Raw genomic sequence first — 16725 nt, 5'->3', positions numbered from 1 at the left:
AAGAAAGAAAAGGAAAGAGCGTTCCCACGCCGGGCACGGCGCTGGGTAATGCCAGGCCCAGGAATGACCAGAAATCTTCCTGCAGTCTGGGGACATACTAGGGCTCCAGACATTCTGGTAGGGGATCCCCAAGGTGTCCCTCGGCAGGATCCTGAGTCCCCCAAGCCTCCAGGACAAAGGCCCACTCACACCCGCCCCCCACTGGTGACTGGCCTGTCGAGTGTGAGCGCCCACCAGACTGTGGAACCGGTGAACCCCAGGGTCCCCTACCCCCACCCAGCAGGGCCGCCTCCTCCTGGAGCCCAAAGCAAGCAGATCCTCACACACCTAGTGTCCCGGTGTCCTAACCCTCACTGCCTCCAACTCAGGTGTCCTGAGCTGCCGACTGTGGAGGTCTCAAGCCACCATCTAGAGCCTTCTCTCCTGGCCCCTCCTTGAGGTATTTTAGGTCCCAAGAGGGAAAGAAAGCCCTGAAACCTGAGGACAAGCTATCCTTGGTGACATGCCTGAGGTGCGCATTAATAGAAGCCTCGCTCAGGCCCCTGACACGTCTGGGCAGCTGCTCTGCCCCGTCTGGTGTCCCTCAGCCCCGAGGCCAGCCCTCTCTGGCTCAGCCGGATGCACTAAACTTAGCTTCTACCCCTGACTCGGTCTTCGCCGCCACCTCCCCAGCCCAACTGCCACCTGCCTGGGAGACACTGCCACCAGACCGTGCCCAGGGCACCCACTCCTCAGCCACTGCCATGTCCCAGACCAAAGCGCTGAAGGTCCGCGCCACCCTCTTCTGCATCCTGGTGGGCATCGTGCTGGCCACGGTGGCCGTGGTGACCGACCACTGGGCCGTGCTGAGCCCCGAGGTGAAACACCACAATGCCACCTGCGAGGCGGCCCACTTCGGCCTCTGGCGGATTTGCACCAAGCGCATTGTCATGACTGACAGCACGGACAAGACCTGCGGACCCATCACCCTGCCTGGGGGTAACGTACCCACTCTCTGATCCTGTCCGTGCCCGGCCCTTCCTCACCACCCCTACCCTGGGAAAGCTGCCCGTGGGAGAGAGGGCAGGTCCCCCTGCCTTGGGACAGCAACACCGCCCAGCCCTCTGTGCCGGGGGAGGAGGATCGGAACTGTGTGTGTTGTACTGGAGGCCAGAGCTGGTCCATAAACTGAGGCTGTTGGCCTCGAGCTCTTTCTGCACCGCAGAGGGCTCCGGTTTTCCGCCCCGAGCACAGGGCTGTGCAGGTGAGACCAGAGGCTCAGGAAAGACTCCGTGGCTCTGCCAGACGAGAGGCTTCTGGCCCCCGCGGGGGCCTCTCGTCCACTCTCTCCCTGCATGGACAGGCTAAGTGGCCGGAGGGACCCATGGGCACTTGCGTTCCGCACCCCCAGGCTGGATCGGCCAGAAAGTGCATACGGTGGGGCACGCAGGGGAAACGCGGGGCTCCCCAGGGATTGTTCTTGAGAGTTTCAGGATAGCCACGGTGAAGGCTGCAGCCAGGTGGGGGCTCTCGCCTGACGGCAGAGGCCACACCTCTGTGAAGCAGGACCTCCTCCTAGACCTGCTTTTTGTCCAAACCATCATTCCAGTGCATTCTCTGAGCTCAGACCCCTTCGGGGTTGGGAAGCATAGCTGCTGCTAAATTTTAAGTGTGTTCCTCAATTCCTGCCCCCACCCCCAGGGGACTGAACGGCACATCAAAGGTGGGCTCCTTGTCGGGAGCACCTGGTGTGAGGGTGACCAGACAATTCTGCAAATGGGGAGCCTCCCACATTCACAGCAGACAGAGCCCATGCTGCGGAAAGAGCCCTGCATGGAGAATGGGAGGTCTGGGCTCTGTCACGCAATGCCCACGGCCCCCCAGTGACTCCGGGGTCAACAAAGCCCATTGCAGCCTCTGCTGCCTCCTGTAAAACCCAGGGCTTGGGCTCAGCGACATCAAGTCCCTTCCAGGGCTCCCCGATGTCACTGTAAGGCGGCAGTGGACCAGCCTGAGTACCGGGACCCACCTGATTTCCAGAATCATTCCCCCTGCGATCAGACTGGGTGTTCCTTGAAGCCTGCCTTCTGCGGAAGTTGGTGCTAAGTCCCCGGAGATCTCGCAATCTGTGTGTGGGACAAAGGAGCCCAAACCCCGTTCCTCCACTTGTCTTTTTCCTCCTCCTTTCCCTCCCGCTGGCTCTAGAAAACTCCAGGCTTGCTCATTTCCCCCCTAAGATACATGGAAGCCTCGTAAATACCCAGCTGTCTTAGAAACACTGAGTCCCAGGGCTGAGGGCTTTAACGGACATGGACATGTGCTTGAAGGGTATCCGCATAGCTCCCATGCCCACGCTTTCAGCCGAGGCCGAGCACGCTCGTAAACAGACGCATCACTCAGACAACTCCCATGGGCAGGGCAGGGCAGGGCAGGGTGAGGCAGGTTCTTGCTGGCCCATGCATGGGGAGGCACTGCTCTGGTCCAGTCCACCTGTCCTCAGAAGCACCTGCCTTTTAAAAATCTGGTGAGTTTACAGAGCAGATGAGCAGGGAGCTGAGGCAAGCCCGTACAAGGAAGAGACTAACAAGCAAGAGGTTAGCTACAGAGGACCAGCAGGCATGGTTTGGCCTTGAGCCTGAACAGAGACCCTCTCTACGCCTTCTTCCCCTGGTCCAGAGTGAACCCTCCCTCCCACACTTGTGAGCCCTGCCCTACCTGCCCCCTCCCCGCGACAAGCTTCTGAAGTATGTTCCTGCCTTCTCCCCTCTCCTTTCTCTGCAGATGGACACCTTTTTCCTTCCCCACCCACTTTCCCTGTGCTCTGTGAGATTACTCTCTGCTGGAGGGAGGAAGAGGGTTCATACATGTTCTCTCAAATCTTATTCACGGCAGTAATAACCACAAACACCAACCTAGCACCATCTGCCAAATACTGCTTTCAGTGCCTTCATTTTAACTTTGAACGACACTAGAAAAAATGGCAGAGTAAGAATCTCCAAAAACCCTCTTCTCCATAAAAACAAGGAGAACTCTGGCAAAATTGGTCAGAATACACTCTTTCAGAACGCTGGAAATTAACCAGCCTTGCAGTAATCCAGCGAGTGCTTCTTTGAGAAAAATAGGTGAATTGCAGTAAGAACAGGGAGTTCTGTGATACTTAAACTTGCTCTATTCCTGCTCCCCATTCCCCAACTCTGGCATAGGCTTGAAAACCAACAGCCTGCAAACGCTGAAAGTTTAGCGGCCTGGCAGCCCCCAAAGGGGACAGATGGAGCTGGAGCCCTTTCAAAGCCTCATTCCTGGAGAACTGTCATTATCTGATCTGTCTGGGGGTTCCCTGGAAGTCTCTCCCTTGCAAGGCTGTCTTTATTCGACCTGACGCTGGGCTCAATCAGTGGAAACAGTCTTTTTCTCAGGGGGTGTTTGTCAAAAACAATTAGAAACAATTGTTTAATATTTTTAATTAAACAAATGTTTAATTGTTTAATAGCTGTTTAACATTGCTTCCTGAGGCATTATACAACGGTTAGGGCAAAGAGGAGGCTAACCAAAAAAGCGAGAGAATGAGATGTCCATAGGTGGCTTTGAGAAGCTCCACCGTGTTCCTGAGAATTCAGAAGGCCTTGTGCTGTATGGTGTACAAGGAAAGGCCTGAGAGGGTCCTAAGCTCTCACCTTGGGCTGATCTTGAGGCTGTGGGCAAGCAAAAAGTGCGAGCTAAGGCAGAAATAAACGTTGCTGAGTGGAGCACTTAGCTCTCTGCTTAGCACAGAGCCCCTCAGTAAAGAATGGGAGATGGATTCATTCCAAGCATTTTACAAAATGTGATCTGGTTCCCAAACTACCTGAGCAGAGATTTCAGTGGTCCAGCATGACAAAGGAAACAGACTTTACAAAATTAATTAAAGTTGCTCAACAAACAGTAGCAAATGCCAACAAGAACAGACCCTAGGGAAAGGTGGGACTCTGATTTCCAGAGTGGCTCATCATATTGTTTAAATATTCCAGCTTTAAATTTAAAGTTAAAAAAAAATCACAAGACATGCAAAGAAGTAAGACAGTATGGCCCATACATAAGGGGGATAAAACCAATCAACAGATCCTTAAGAAAGCCCAGATGTTGGACCTACAGACTTTAAATCAGAATACATTCAAAGAACTAAGAAAAAGTCTAAACAACAAAAGATGAGAATGATGTCTCATAATAGAAATTATCAATAAAGAGATAGAAATTACTGTAAAAGGATGTAATAGCATGAGTTCAAGCCCCATGTTTCACTCTGCCCTGGGCATGGAGTCACTTAAAAAAAAATACTTTGGGGTGCCTGGGTGGTTGTTTAAGTGTCCAACTCTTGGTTTCAGCTCAGGTCATGTTCTCAGGGTCATGAGATCAAGCCCCACATTGGGCTCCACGCTCAGCACAGAGTCTGCTTGAGATTCTCTCTCCCCCTCCCTCTGCCCCTCCTAATTGTGCGCTCTCTCTCTAATAACTAAATAAATCTTTGAAAAAAAAACACACACACACACAAGAAAATAAACAAAAGTACCAAATAGAAATTCTGGAATTGAGAACTGTAATAATTGAAATGGAAAATTCACTAGAAGGTTTCGAGCACAGATCTGAGCAGGTGCAAAAAAGAATAAGTGAACTTGAAGATCGATCGATTGTGATTAGCTAGTGTGAGGAATAGACGGGAAAAAAGGAAGAAAAATGAACAGAGCCTCAGAGACCTGCGGGATAGTATCAAATGAGCAATATATGCATAATGGTGGTCCCAGATGGAAGGGCGAGAGAAAGCAGCAGGAAGCAGAAAAGCAGAACAATAATGGCTGAAAAGTTTCTAAATTTGATGAAAAATATTGATCTATAAATCCATGGTGCTTAACACATTCTAGTAGGATAAATCCACACCTAGAGGCATCATGATCAAAACTGCTGAAAGATAAAGACCCAGAATCTTGGAAGCAGCAAGAAATGACTCATCACATACAAGAGATCTTATTAAGGTAGGATTTACAGCTGATGTTTTTCCAGAAACCATGGAGGCCAGAAGGCAGTGGGATGACAAAGAGAAATAAAGATGCACTCAACTAATCCTCACAAAATCCTCTATGAGACCTGTACTATTATCATCATTCCACCTCACAGATAAACAAAATGAGTCACAGAGAGGTTGAGTCACTTGACCGGGGTCACCCAATTACCATGGCAGAGCAGCTAGAGTTCATGCCCCTAAAATTCTCCTTCTTGGTCACTACATTAGACTACTTCACAACAGCCCAGTAAGGAGGCTCACATTCTTCAGGTGGTTCTCATTCTACATGTGCAAAAGCTGAGACTCAGAGTGGCCTTCCCAAAGCTAACCTGGTCACAAATTCAACACCCAGGGCTCAGATTCAGAGCCCCTTGTCTCTCCAGCCCACTGCCATACAATACCCCCCACGGTACATACGAACACAACTCCAAAAAGCTGCCATCCAGGCAAACACTTAGGAGGCCAACTTTTGACATGACATGGTTTGAAAGACGCTCAACTAGGAGCTGGTTCCATAGAGGAGACTTTCCAAGGTCCCATTGAGCCACAGAACGCTGGAGGCTCTGAGGACATAAATTGTCTAATTTGGTTTTTCCCACAGACCCAAAGAGCTTTAGAAGAACGGTCATGCAAAGATCGACATCTGAGGTTAATTCTAACACCTTCAGAGTAAGAGTAGGGCCTTACCCCATTGTCAGGAGAGGCTGTCTGTCTGAAAGCCCAAGTGAATCACCCCAGAGGGGACATCCCCTGCTTTTGGGTTGGGCAGAATGCTGTTTGTCTCAGGCTCTATCTCTCCAGGCTAAGGCAGCAGACTGCCCCAGTACCCCACTTCCCATATGGCCTGTCCTCTCCTCCAGTACCTGGTGCAGGAACTGGAGCCATAGGAAAGAGCATCAAGAATTTCAGGGACTCCCTTTCCCATCCACATGAGCCCATGCTAGAGACCCAGGCCATAACCAGACGCCCCCACCCCCCGCAATAGAACAGCAATGCTCTGACTTTCTGGGCTTGGGTCTTGGGGATTTCTTCAATCCACTTGACAAAAGTTCTCAATCCGAGTGGTAAGGGGAGACAGAGCACAGAGAAACCACTGTCGGGAGCACCAAGAACTACTTTTACAAAAAAGGGTGAAGACAGCCCTGGCATTGATGCAAGTAATAAGTAAGTGAACTATTTTTTTTTCCAATGCTTAAGTCACTAGTTCCCTTAGTTTTGTGTCAACCAACAAGGTATTTTTTTTTTTAAGATATTAAAGTCTGCATCAACCAGCACTGGGTACACTGATACATTCTCAGTGATAACCCAGAAGTACCCCTTAATCACAGAAGTTATCCCAACTATCAGAGGAAACCTGCATTAACTTAAGTTCAGGTTAGAGTCAAACATGCCTTTTGTTGTTGTTGTTGTTTCAAATGGGCAGTTAGATATAGTTGTGTGTTATCATTCCCTTAACCAGAATGCTTGTGTAGCCAGGACTCTCCAACCACAGTCAAGCTTAATAGCTGAATTCACCATATTATTTTTAAAGATTTATTTTTGTTGAGAGAGAAAGCAGAGGAGAGGGGCAGAGGGAGAGTGAGAGCCTTAAGCAGACTCCAAGCCCAGTGCAGAGCCGGAATGGCATTCAGTCTCATGACCCCAAGATCACGACCTGAGCTGAAACCAAGAGCTGGACCCTCAACTGAGCCACCCACGTGCCCTGAGTTCACCATATTTTTTAAGGAATAACCTACTTAAATTTTTAGACCACTGAGTCTTATGACGGTGAATGACAGACATTTCTGGAATACCGAAAAATAGAAATACAAACATTAGAGTCGCCATGGGCCCTTTGCAGAGACAAAGGAAGCCGGGGGAACTTTCAACTTCCTGAATATTAGTCCGAGACCATCACCCTGACATTGGAATCGCCACTGACTTGATCCAAAGCACTTGCTTCTTTGGCAAGCCCCCAGTGAAGGGGCTATCATCCATGAAGACCAAGCTCGAAGCCCTGAGTTTTGTGCAGCTCTGATGGAAGCTCAGGAAAGGCATGGAAGGACATCAGAAAGGCAGAAGCAGGAAGACTCAGAACCTACACAGTTGTCAGAGAGCTACCACTGCCCTTCTCCTCCAAGCCCCTCACCTGTGACTAAGTGGCCCACACCAGACCTGTCTCTGGTGTCCTTCCTTTTCAAGCTGCTCTCGATGCCGAGTGTACCCAGAACCCTGCAGACAAAGGGGCAGAAGCGAGGTCTGCCCACCTCAGCAGGACGCTACGCAACCTTCGGTGACACGGGCAGATGCCCAGCTTGATTTTTCCTGAATGAGCATCTTGTTGGTGCTGGAAGTGTCTGAAATGGTACCTGGGTCTAACATGTCCCCCAACCCCTGCTGGAGTCATCAGGGACCATGAAGGGGTTTGTGGTCTTATATGGGCAGCCATGGGGCCCTTGAGCTGATGTTGCCCCAAGGTTCAGGGCAGAAGACGCTGGCCTAGCTTACGTGCTGAGTTCAAGAGAGGGGACAGGGTTAGCCCAACCATTCTCTTGCCCTAAGCTCAGCCCGATCAGAGAGCAGCGGAGCCTTCCGGATGCCCGGTGTGGGAATCCCTTCCATTGGGTGTCTCCTATTCCACACAACGTGATATCATGTAATAGGGGAGGAGAGGGAGTAGGAGTGTCCCTGGGTCACTGAAGGGGAAAATCTCCCCAAGAAAATCCACAGGCAGGCTTCCTAAGACATGCAGCATCCCACTATGACCCGAGCTAAGATGGGTTTCATGCATACGGCGGTCTGTCAGGCTGGAGCCTGCCACCGATCTGGGGTTGGGGGGAGGCTGACAACACAAACACTCCCTCGGCGACAGCGGCCCAGCAGCCCGGAGCTGCCCAATAGCTCCATGCTTTGGGCTCTGATGGGCCTTCATCTCACGGCCCTTGGCTCCAAAAGCTTTCAACTCCCAGATTGCGAGTAGTCAGGGAGGCAGCTGACCGTGAAATACACTTGAATCCAGTCAATTCTTTTCAGAGGGTTTTCAATGACAACTGAAATTGGCCCTTAAAGAATGAAACAGAAATGGTCCTTTGTCCAGAGGGAGACACACATGGCGACTTACGACAGAGCAAGAGCCATTCTGAAGCAGTGATTTAAAAGAATCTAGAGCTAATAATCTAACGAATAGAAGAGAGTTGCATTATGTTTTAAAATAGCACCGGAAGCTGTGAGAGAGAAAAGAACAGCATTAATCTGACATCACCGCCGGCATTCAGACACTCCAGGTAACTCTGCTCGAAAGGAAAGTGATTTAAATATAGAAGCTCAGAGAGATGGCTGTTTACCTCGCAGAATATTTACTGCTGCTAAACCTGGCTCATCTCCAGGGGTCATTTCCTTCTCCATCATGGGAGGAGCAGCAACCCTGACACTGGGGGAAGGGAGGACTGGGAGGCCATAGGCTTAAGTGGCAATAAGATGACTTAGGTCACATAGAAGAAAGCCTGCAGACCAATGAAAGCTATGATTTGGCAACACCTCTGGTAACTTTCCAAAGGACACCCAGCATCAATAATCATCTCAGTAATTTAAACATAGCCTGAAAGTGAAGAAATGAATGCACAACCTAGAGGCCATCTAAACGAGGAGTGGAGGTGTTTTCTACTGAGCGTCATGGACCCACAGGAAAAAGAAATCAATGGAGGGCCTCACACAAATAAAAAGCAACCCAATTTAATTTTTTTAAAAAGAAACAGAAAATAATATATATTTTTAAGACAACCATTCACCTACTTCCTAAAAACAGAGTAAAGGATATTAAACTGTACTCAATAAGCAGTATGAATATCCTTTGATGTCAAGTTACAAGAGAAATTAAGGGAGAAAAATGGAAGAGAAATTATGCCTGAAATTGTGTTTAAAACCAGCTCGAATCTCTTTGTTCTGAGTCCTTCCTCTGGGCCCCATCAAATCCAGATTTTTAGTCCTGCTGTTCACACATCTTCTATAGCTTTTTTGACACTAATCCGCTAGAACAAGCACCTGTCAAGGGAGGTTGTGTCTAGTCACAGGTGTGAAGGGTCTGATGAAATGACATAATGGTCGCTCACATTTGGCCCTTGAATGGAAGTTCCCTACCCTCCACCCAAATCCATCCATTGGTCCACTCAGAAAATCTCTCTGTGGGGCATTTTAAGAGACCTGGAGCAGAGCTTTCCAAACTGGGTGAGCATCAGAATCTTCTGGAAAGCTTTTGAAAAACATCACTTGCTTCACGGTCACACCCAGTGCATCAGGATGGGCCCGGATATCCATAGCAAAGACAGCCCTAGATGTTGGTGTGATCAGGCTTTCTCAAACTCAGCCCTACTGATAGACTGAAGCCAGTTAATTCTATGCTGTGAGGGGCTGTCCTGAAGTTGCAGGGTGATTAGCAGTATTCCGGACCTCTATCCTCTACATGCCAAGTTACCCCTGCCAGTTGTGACTCCAAATGTGTTTCCAGACCTTCCCCAACAAGGCCTAGGTGAGAACCACCATCTGGCCCTTTGTAGCTGGTATTCCCTGCCCCCCTCCCCGGAAAAACGTGTTCCTGAGCCTCAGCTATCCCATCTGCCTAATGGGCTCACTACCCACAGTACTCTGCCCTCTCCACTCAGTCAGTCTTTGCTTCCTGAAGATCTCCTAGCCTCTCACGAAACCCCCTTATCCTACTGAAATTTTGGTGTAAGGGTGGAGAAAGATGTTAGTTTTGGCTCAGATTCTGGGTTTAGGGTGAGAAGGGCCCCTGGGGGGGGGGGGTGATATCACACTCACCCTCTCTTGGTGGAGCCTCTGGCGGGTCTGCCGGCCTTCGGTCTCAACTCACAGGCTGTCTCCCTCCTTTGCAGAGAAAAACTGTTCCTACTTCAGGCATTTTAACCCAGGCGAGACCTCGGAGATCTTCGAAGTCACTACTCAGAAAGGTGAGTGGGGTGGGCGAAAGCAGGGAGGGTCAGGAAGAGAGCCCCCAGGCCAGACGGCTGAGCCACAAAGTCATTTGACCCAAAAGCCCTGTCTTCGCCGCCTGCGAGGGAAAGCGGCTGAGCCTGACGCTCTGCGCTCTGAGAGCACAACCCCAGTGGCCGGCAATCCGGAGGGAGCCTGGAAGGAGACGTTTCCTGGAAGGCCCCGCAGTCGTCTTCCTGCCGGGCCCGCGGGGAGGCCGGAGTGACCGGGAAATGGAACAGGACTCCAGCGCCCGGTGCTGGTCTTCAGGGCGGATCAGAGCCCGCGGGGAGCTGATTCCCTCTGTCGCCTGCCTGTATCCCGCCCCATGGGGGGAACCCGGGGAGCGGTCCAGGGGTCTCGGAGCGCGTGTGCCGCAGGGACCTTCTCGGCACGGGTGCGGGCCCTGCACACAGTGTGGGCACACAGCGCGCACACATGAGCATGCCCGCTCGGTCAGTCTCTGCACATGCGGGGCGCGCGCGCACACACACGATCACGCACAGGGCTCTGGAACAAGCCACACCTGCTGCGGCTGCTTGCCGCCCGAGGCTCCCTGGCTCCCAAGAAGCTTTGTGCTCCAGAAAGGTCTGCGGCCACGTGCGCCCCCGTCCCCACCGCCTGCTGCCAGGCCTCTGTCCCCCACCGAGGGGGAACCTGTAGCTTCGCCACCACCCCCACCCCGGGAGTGGGAAGGGGGCCTGTTGTCCCCGCTGTGTGACCCTGAGTGAGGGGTTTCGTCGCGGACCCTGGGGACCATGGCTCCCGAGAGCCATGGGCACAAGGACGCGCGGCACCAGCCGTCCAGCCGCCGAGAGGCCGCCGCTGAGCCGCGGTGCCGCGCCCGCCCCTGTCCCGCAGAGTACAGCATCTCGGCCGCCGCCATCGCCGTCTTCAGCCTGGGCTTCATCATCATGGGGACCACGTGCGCGCTGCTGTCCTTCCGGAAGAAGCGGGATTACCTGTTGAGGCCCGCGTCCATGTTCTACGCCTTCGCAGGTAGCGCGGGCCCCCTCCCCACCCTGGCCCGGGCGAGGGAGCGCGGCCGCCGGCTCTGCAGCCACCAGGGGGTGGGGAGCCAGCTGGGCCGAGCCGCAGCCCCCCCTCGGGGACGCCGATCCGGGCCGCCTGTGCGCTCTGCGCGGGCATCGGTGGTGCGGAGAGCCAGGCTGGTCGCCAGCACCGACCGGAAGGATCGAGACGCGGCTCACGCGCGGGGCGGGCGGCGGGCGGGACCCCGGCTCCGAGCTGGGCCTGGGCGTTCTCGGCGCCGGCCCTGAAGGTCCCGCTCCGCCCCAGGCCTGTGCATCTTCGTGTCGGTGGAGGTGACGCGGCAGTCGGTGACGCGCATGATCGACAGCGAGCACACCGTGTGGATCGAGTACTCCTACTCCTGGTCCTTCGCCTGCGCCTGCTCCGCCTTCGTCCTCCTCTTCCTCGGCGGCCTGGCTCTCCTGCTCCTCTCCTTGCCTCGAATGCCCCAGAACCCCTGGGAGTCGTGCATGGACGCCGAGCCCGAGCACTAGCCCTCCCGGAGCCCCAGCCCCGCCTTGGGGCTTTCCCTTCGGGAAGCCGAGCCTGGCCCAGAACGTTCTAGAGAGGAGGCGGGAGATTTCCCTGTCCTCGGTCGCACCTACCCCACGACGTCCGCTGCCGCTTCCATCTCTGAGCCCTTCTCTGGGCTATGACAGGCTCCCCTGGGAATCCAGCAAGTGGACATGATCCACACCTGCCCGGGGTGGGAGGGGGACGGCGGGGTTGGCAGGTGCGCAGGTGTCTGGCGAGGACCCACCTTCCCCTGGAGCTGCACGTGGGCCTCGCTGAGCCAGCTGTCTTTAATAAGCAGGGTCCAGGTGTCCTCCCTGAGCCCTATAGGGACGCCCTGTGCTCATTTGCCAGTCCCGGTGCTGCCCGTGTAAATAGCCAGCCCCTCCCTCCTCCTCTGGGACAAGACACCCTTTCCAGTGAACTGAACGTTCCCTCCTTGGTTTCCAAGACACCTGAGGAGCATTTTTTAACTGGGTAGAGTCTGACTATGTTTGAAATAAAAGCTCTTTGAAAACTTACCTTTTCCTTGCATCTTGCATACAAATTGCTTGGTTGGATTCCTGACCTTAGATGGCCCAGGGGCCCCATGACCCTGAAGTGGGAAGAAAAGCATGTCCCCCTGGCGTTGTTCCCTACTTTTGTAGGGAAGCAGGTGCATGATGGGGAGGGGGGATGACGGGATAACGGGGTCTTGTTTACCAATAAGACTTAGAGGTTCTGAATTCCAGCTTGGGTCGCTGGGCCCTGGGATTTTCTCTGGGAGAAACCAGAGACAATCTGACTAGGCAAGGGTGTTAAAAATAAGGAGGGGTTATTTCCAGAGCCCCAGCATGCCAGCCTCCAAGTGCTAACACAGCACTCCAGCAGCAGCACGGCCCGGGTCTGATTTCAGATGCTGGATTTTTGTTGCAATGAACATCAGGAAGCAGGGCTTAGCAGTTAGACACCTAGGGTCCCCCGGAGTGTCGTAATTTACACTTTCTACCTTCCAAACTCCATCCTTTTCACCCAACCCTCAGAAATGGGAAGTCAGACACAGGTGGCAGAGGGGATCTCCGTGCTCCTTGCCTTGAACATGCACCAGCAGTCCTGGGGAGCCCTCATTCCTCTACAGCAGGGGTGGCAAACTTGGCCGGTAGGGCCACACCTGGCCTGCCGCCAGCTGTGATATAGTCTGCAAACTAAGAATGGTTTTTACAATTTTAAATGGTTTTTAAAAATCAGAAGAGGGGCGCCTGGGTGGCTCAATGGGTTAAGCCTCTGCCTTCGGCTCAGGTCATGATCTCAGGGTCCTGGAATTGAGTCCCACATCGGGCTCTCTGCAGGGAGCTTGTTTCCCCCTCTTTGCCTGCCTCTCTGCCTACTTGTGATCTCTCTCTGTCAAGTAAATAAAATCTTTTTTAAAAAACCAATAGAAGAATATTTTATGATATTTGGAAAGTACTTCCATTTCATTGGCCGTATAATAAAGTTTTATTGGAACTGTCAAGGAAAAAATTGCTCAAGGATGCCTGGGAGGCTCTGTTGGTTGAGCGTCTAGCTTGGTTTGGCTCAGGTCATGATCCCAGAATCCTGGGATCGAGCCCCGTGTCGGGCTCCCTGCTCAGCCAGAAGCCTGCTTCTCCCTGTGCCCCTCTGTCTCTCTCTGTCCCTCTCTGTTTCTCATGAATAAACAAATGAAATCTTCTTTTAAAAAAGAAAAGAAAAAACAAATCACTCAAGTGGTAAGGGCGTATTTTAATCAGTAATAAACTCTTGCAATAGGGAAGAATCTGGTATAAACCGAGACAAGCCGTCTGGCTCACACTACCTTACCCTTTCTGGAAACAGTTTGCTGAACCCTTTTCTGGAGTAACCGTACACTCGTCAGTCAGCTAATTCACCTCTCACTGTTCCCGTCGGTGACAGGAGAGCCAAGAGACCTATTCGTTCTTAGAACAATTTAAAAGGAAGAAGCTAGGGGCGCCGGGTGGCTCAGTGGGTTAAAACCTCTGCCTTCAGCTCAGGTCATGATCCCAGGGTCCTTCCATTTCAGTGTCTGTATAATAAAGTTTTATTGGAACTGTCAAGGAAAAAGTGACTCAAGGATGCCTGGGAGGCTCTGTTGGTTGAGCGTCTGCCTTGGTTCGTCTCAGGTCATGGTCCCAGGATCCTGGGATCGAGCCCTGCATCAGGCTCTCCCCGTAGCAGGGAGCCTGCTTCCCCCTCTTTCTCTGCCTACCTCTCTGCCTACTTGTGATCTCTCTCTCTCTGTCAAATAAATAAACAAAATCTTTAAAAAAAAAATAAAGGAAGAAGCATGAGTCTGGGGACATCTGGCGGGTCTCGTGGTAGGGCTTGTCCAGATGCCTCCCTGTTGTCTCGGGGGTTTGGGCTGGGCTTGAGGGGCTGGCCCGGGAGCCTGGGGGACAGAGAGCACAGCCCAGCCTTCTCTGCAGCCCTGGGCAGTGCAAATGGCTGGCACATGATTGTGAAAGCAAAAGGATCAAAGAGAGCAGGGTGACAAAATGTCAGGAAGCCAAAGCCGGGACCTGCAGAGAAGGGGGGTGGGGCAGGTGAGTCCTGGAGGACAATGCACGGCCCCACGTGGCCCTACAGCCCCCCATGGGTCACTGTCCCAAAGAGGCAGAGACAGAACCCGAGAGCAAACATGCTGCAGGTAAGAGAACGGGAAAACGCAAGTCTGGGCCAGCCAGGGAGTTCGGGCCGCAGTTTAGGAGTAGGAAGGAAGACAGATGACCTCATCCCACAAACTCCATTTTGGAAGTCAGTGTTCTCATCGGTGTGCATTTTACACCCTTACGTGGGCGCCCGTGTTTTCGACACAACAGATCCCCTCGGAGTGGAATACCAGCTGAACAGATCACGTTTGGTTTCCCAGGACTTGAACTCTTTCGAGAGTTTCCTAGGTGCGCCCGAAACTGCTTTGCACACAAAAGCATCTGAGGGAAGCTGGCAGAGACCCACGCATGATCGCATCAGCTCCAGCTTCCGCCGTGGGGAGAAGTATGTCACAATAAGGCAAAACAGAGCCCTATGCCAAAAGAGAAGCAGAGCCACCAAACCAAGGAAGGAAAACGGGCTTCTCTCCCCGGCCCACTGACCTACACTTGCCAGGAAGGTGGTCGGTCCACAAGGGGTAGTCGGTCCATCTTCCTCCGCCTGGGTCTGGCTGGGGACCCTGCAAGGTATCCCCTGGGGTGCAGTCAGACCATGCTCGGAGGACCCCCAAGCTAAGCTATCACACAGGTCTCCCACCCCCTTCCTTGGGTTGTGTGCATGTCACCGCCACCGGATCAAGGTCTCACACACCTTCACTCTCTCGGCTCCTTAGAATTCACTGGATTCCCTGAGGACCCAGGACTAGCCATTCGGTTATGAAGAAATATTTGCGTGTGAGATTTCTTTTTTTTAACTGTGGTAAAATACACAAAGCATAACATGTACCATCTTAACCATTTTTTTTTTTTTTTAAAGACTCATTTGCTTGAGAGAGAAAGAGTGGTGGGGAGGGGTAAAGGGAGAGTCTGCCCTGGGCGGGGAGCCTGACACGGGGCTCCATCTCACAACCCTGAGATCATGACCTGAGCTAAAACCAAGAGTCGGACGCTCAACCGACAGGCACTCCCCCCACCATCTTAGCCACCTCTAAGTGTGCAGGTCAGTAACGTTAAGCACATTTACATTGTCATGTGACCCATCTCCAGAACTCTCCATTGTCCTGAACTGAAACTCTGCCTCTACTAACCAACTCCCTGCTCCCCGCTCCCAAGCCCGGGGTAACTACCATTCTCCTTTCTGTCTCTATGAAGTTGGCTACTCCAGTGAAATCATACAGTTTTTGTCCTTTTCTGTCTGGTTAATCTCACTTAGCATTCTCCAGGTTCATCCACGTGGGAGCCTGTATCAGAATCTCTTTCCTTTTCAAGGCTGAGTAGTATTCCATTGTATGGCTGATTCTACCACGTTTCGCTGATCCATTCATCCGCTAATGGACACTTGGGGGCTGCCACCTTCTGGCTCTTGTGAATAATGCTGCTGTGAACATGGGCGTTCAAGTGTGTCTTCATGACTCTGTTTGCAATTCTTCTGGATATCTACCAAGTGTGACATTTCTTAAATCAAAACTATTGCAGTGCTGTGAATTGTGTAAGACTGATGATTCACAGACCTGTACCCCTGAAGCAAATAACACATTATGTTATTTTTTTTTAAAAAAAGGAAAGGAATAAAAAAACTATTGGAAAATATCCATGATGAATATCATATCGAGGCTTTACGTGAAGACGGGATCCAAATTATTGCTTTGTCCTACTGTCATGCTCGTGGGGCGTGGCATCACGGGGAAAGTAGCCACAAACGTCCCCATGTACACAGGAGAAAACTGAAGCGAGGCTGCTGCTTTGCCAATGTCTAACCAGGACCCTTTACCAGTCAGTCCTCACCTGACCTCTGTCCAGTAACCGGGACAGGGGAGGGGAGACATCTCACCCTCTCTTTGGCTAACTCATAGAAGGTCCTGGCCAAGCGGTTTGGCGCTTACTAATCCCTCCTTGAGACTAAAACTTTCAAGGACCCGGGTCTACCTCTATTTTTCCTGACTGCCCCAATAAAGTTGGATTTTAACCCCATCATCCTGCAGCAATATTTCCCCTGCCAGCGTGGCCTGTCCCATTTGGATCAAATATTTTATTTACAAATTCATTTCTAATTTATACCCTGCCCACCTTCAGAAAAGATCTGAAGCAGAGGCAGGGACTAAGAAACCCACGACGTGGAACGTATCCATTACACTGATGGCTGCTGTTCAGGTAGGGATGCAGCTGCCTACAGCCCCCTCTTGCCCACATTTCATGGTGACCCCTGTTTGCAGCCACTGAGGCCATAAATCCATCCCCACACAAGGCATGGCTCCTGCAGCAGCATTTTGTACTTTGAGCCTCTGCTCCTTCTAGAAATTCCCTGTATTTTTCTCTTTGCCCTCTTTTTCTTTACAGGGTTCCTGCTCTTCCCACCCACCCCTTACGCTGGTGGTTTCCAAGTCTCCCATCTTCAGCCTCCTCATCCCACATGACAGTGGCTGAGAAATGTCACCCTTTCCCCGGCCCTAGGTACCCATCCCGGCCTGTGCCTCCTTCTGTACCCCAGACCCTCCAAAGCACCCCAGACACAGATGTCCAGACCCAACCTCTCACTTC

General features: G+C 52.1%; 1 protein-coding gene across 1 annotated transcript; it reads left to right on the top strand.

The window, feature by feature from the left end:
* Positions 1–543: 543 nt before the first annotated feature.
* Positions 544–12733, top strand: CACNG1 (calcium voltage-gated channel auxiliary subunit gamma 1). The gene is made up of 4 exons (XM_032321783.1): positions 544–978; positions 9883–9957; positions 10841–10978; positions 11279–12733. Exons 1-4 carry the CDS (start codon positions 744–746, stop codon positions 11503–11505), a joined length of 675 nt encoding a protein of 224 aa, XP_032177674.1. The 5' UTR covers positions 544–743; the 3' UTR covers positions 11506–12733.
* The last annotated feature ends 3992 nt before the right edge of the window (positions 12734–16725 follow it).

The sequence above is a fragment of the Mustela erminea genome, chromosome 18 (genome assembly GCF_009829155.1).
Source record: "Mustela erminea isolate mMusErm1 chromosome 18, mMusErm1.Pri, whole genome shotgun sequence".
Lineage (NCBI taxonomy): Eukaryota > Metazoa > Chordata > Mammalia > Carnivora > Mustelidae > Mustela > Mustela erminea.
The sequence above is the reverse complement of the archived record's forward strand: the minus strand, read 5'-3'. Positions and strand labels throughout refer to the sequence as shown.

Bases quoted from the DNA above. Each gene is read 5' to 3' on its own strand.
- CACNG1 (XM_032321783.1), top strand. From the start codon at position 744: ATGTCCCAGACCAAAGCGCTGAAGGTCCGCGCCACCCTCTTCTGCATC. The intron at 9,958-10,840 runs GTGAGTGGGGTG...CCTGTCCCGCAG, and splicing joins CGAAGTCACTACTCAGAAAG to AGTACAGCATCTCGGCCGCC. The intron at 10,979-11,278 runs GTAGCGCGGGCC...GCTCCGCCCCAG, and splicing joins CATGTTCTACGCCTTCGCAG to GCCTGTGCATCTTCGTGTCG.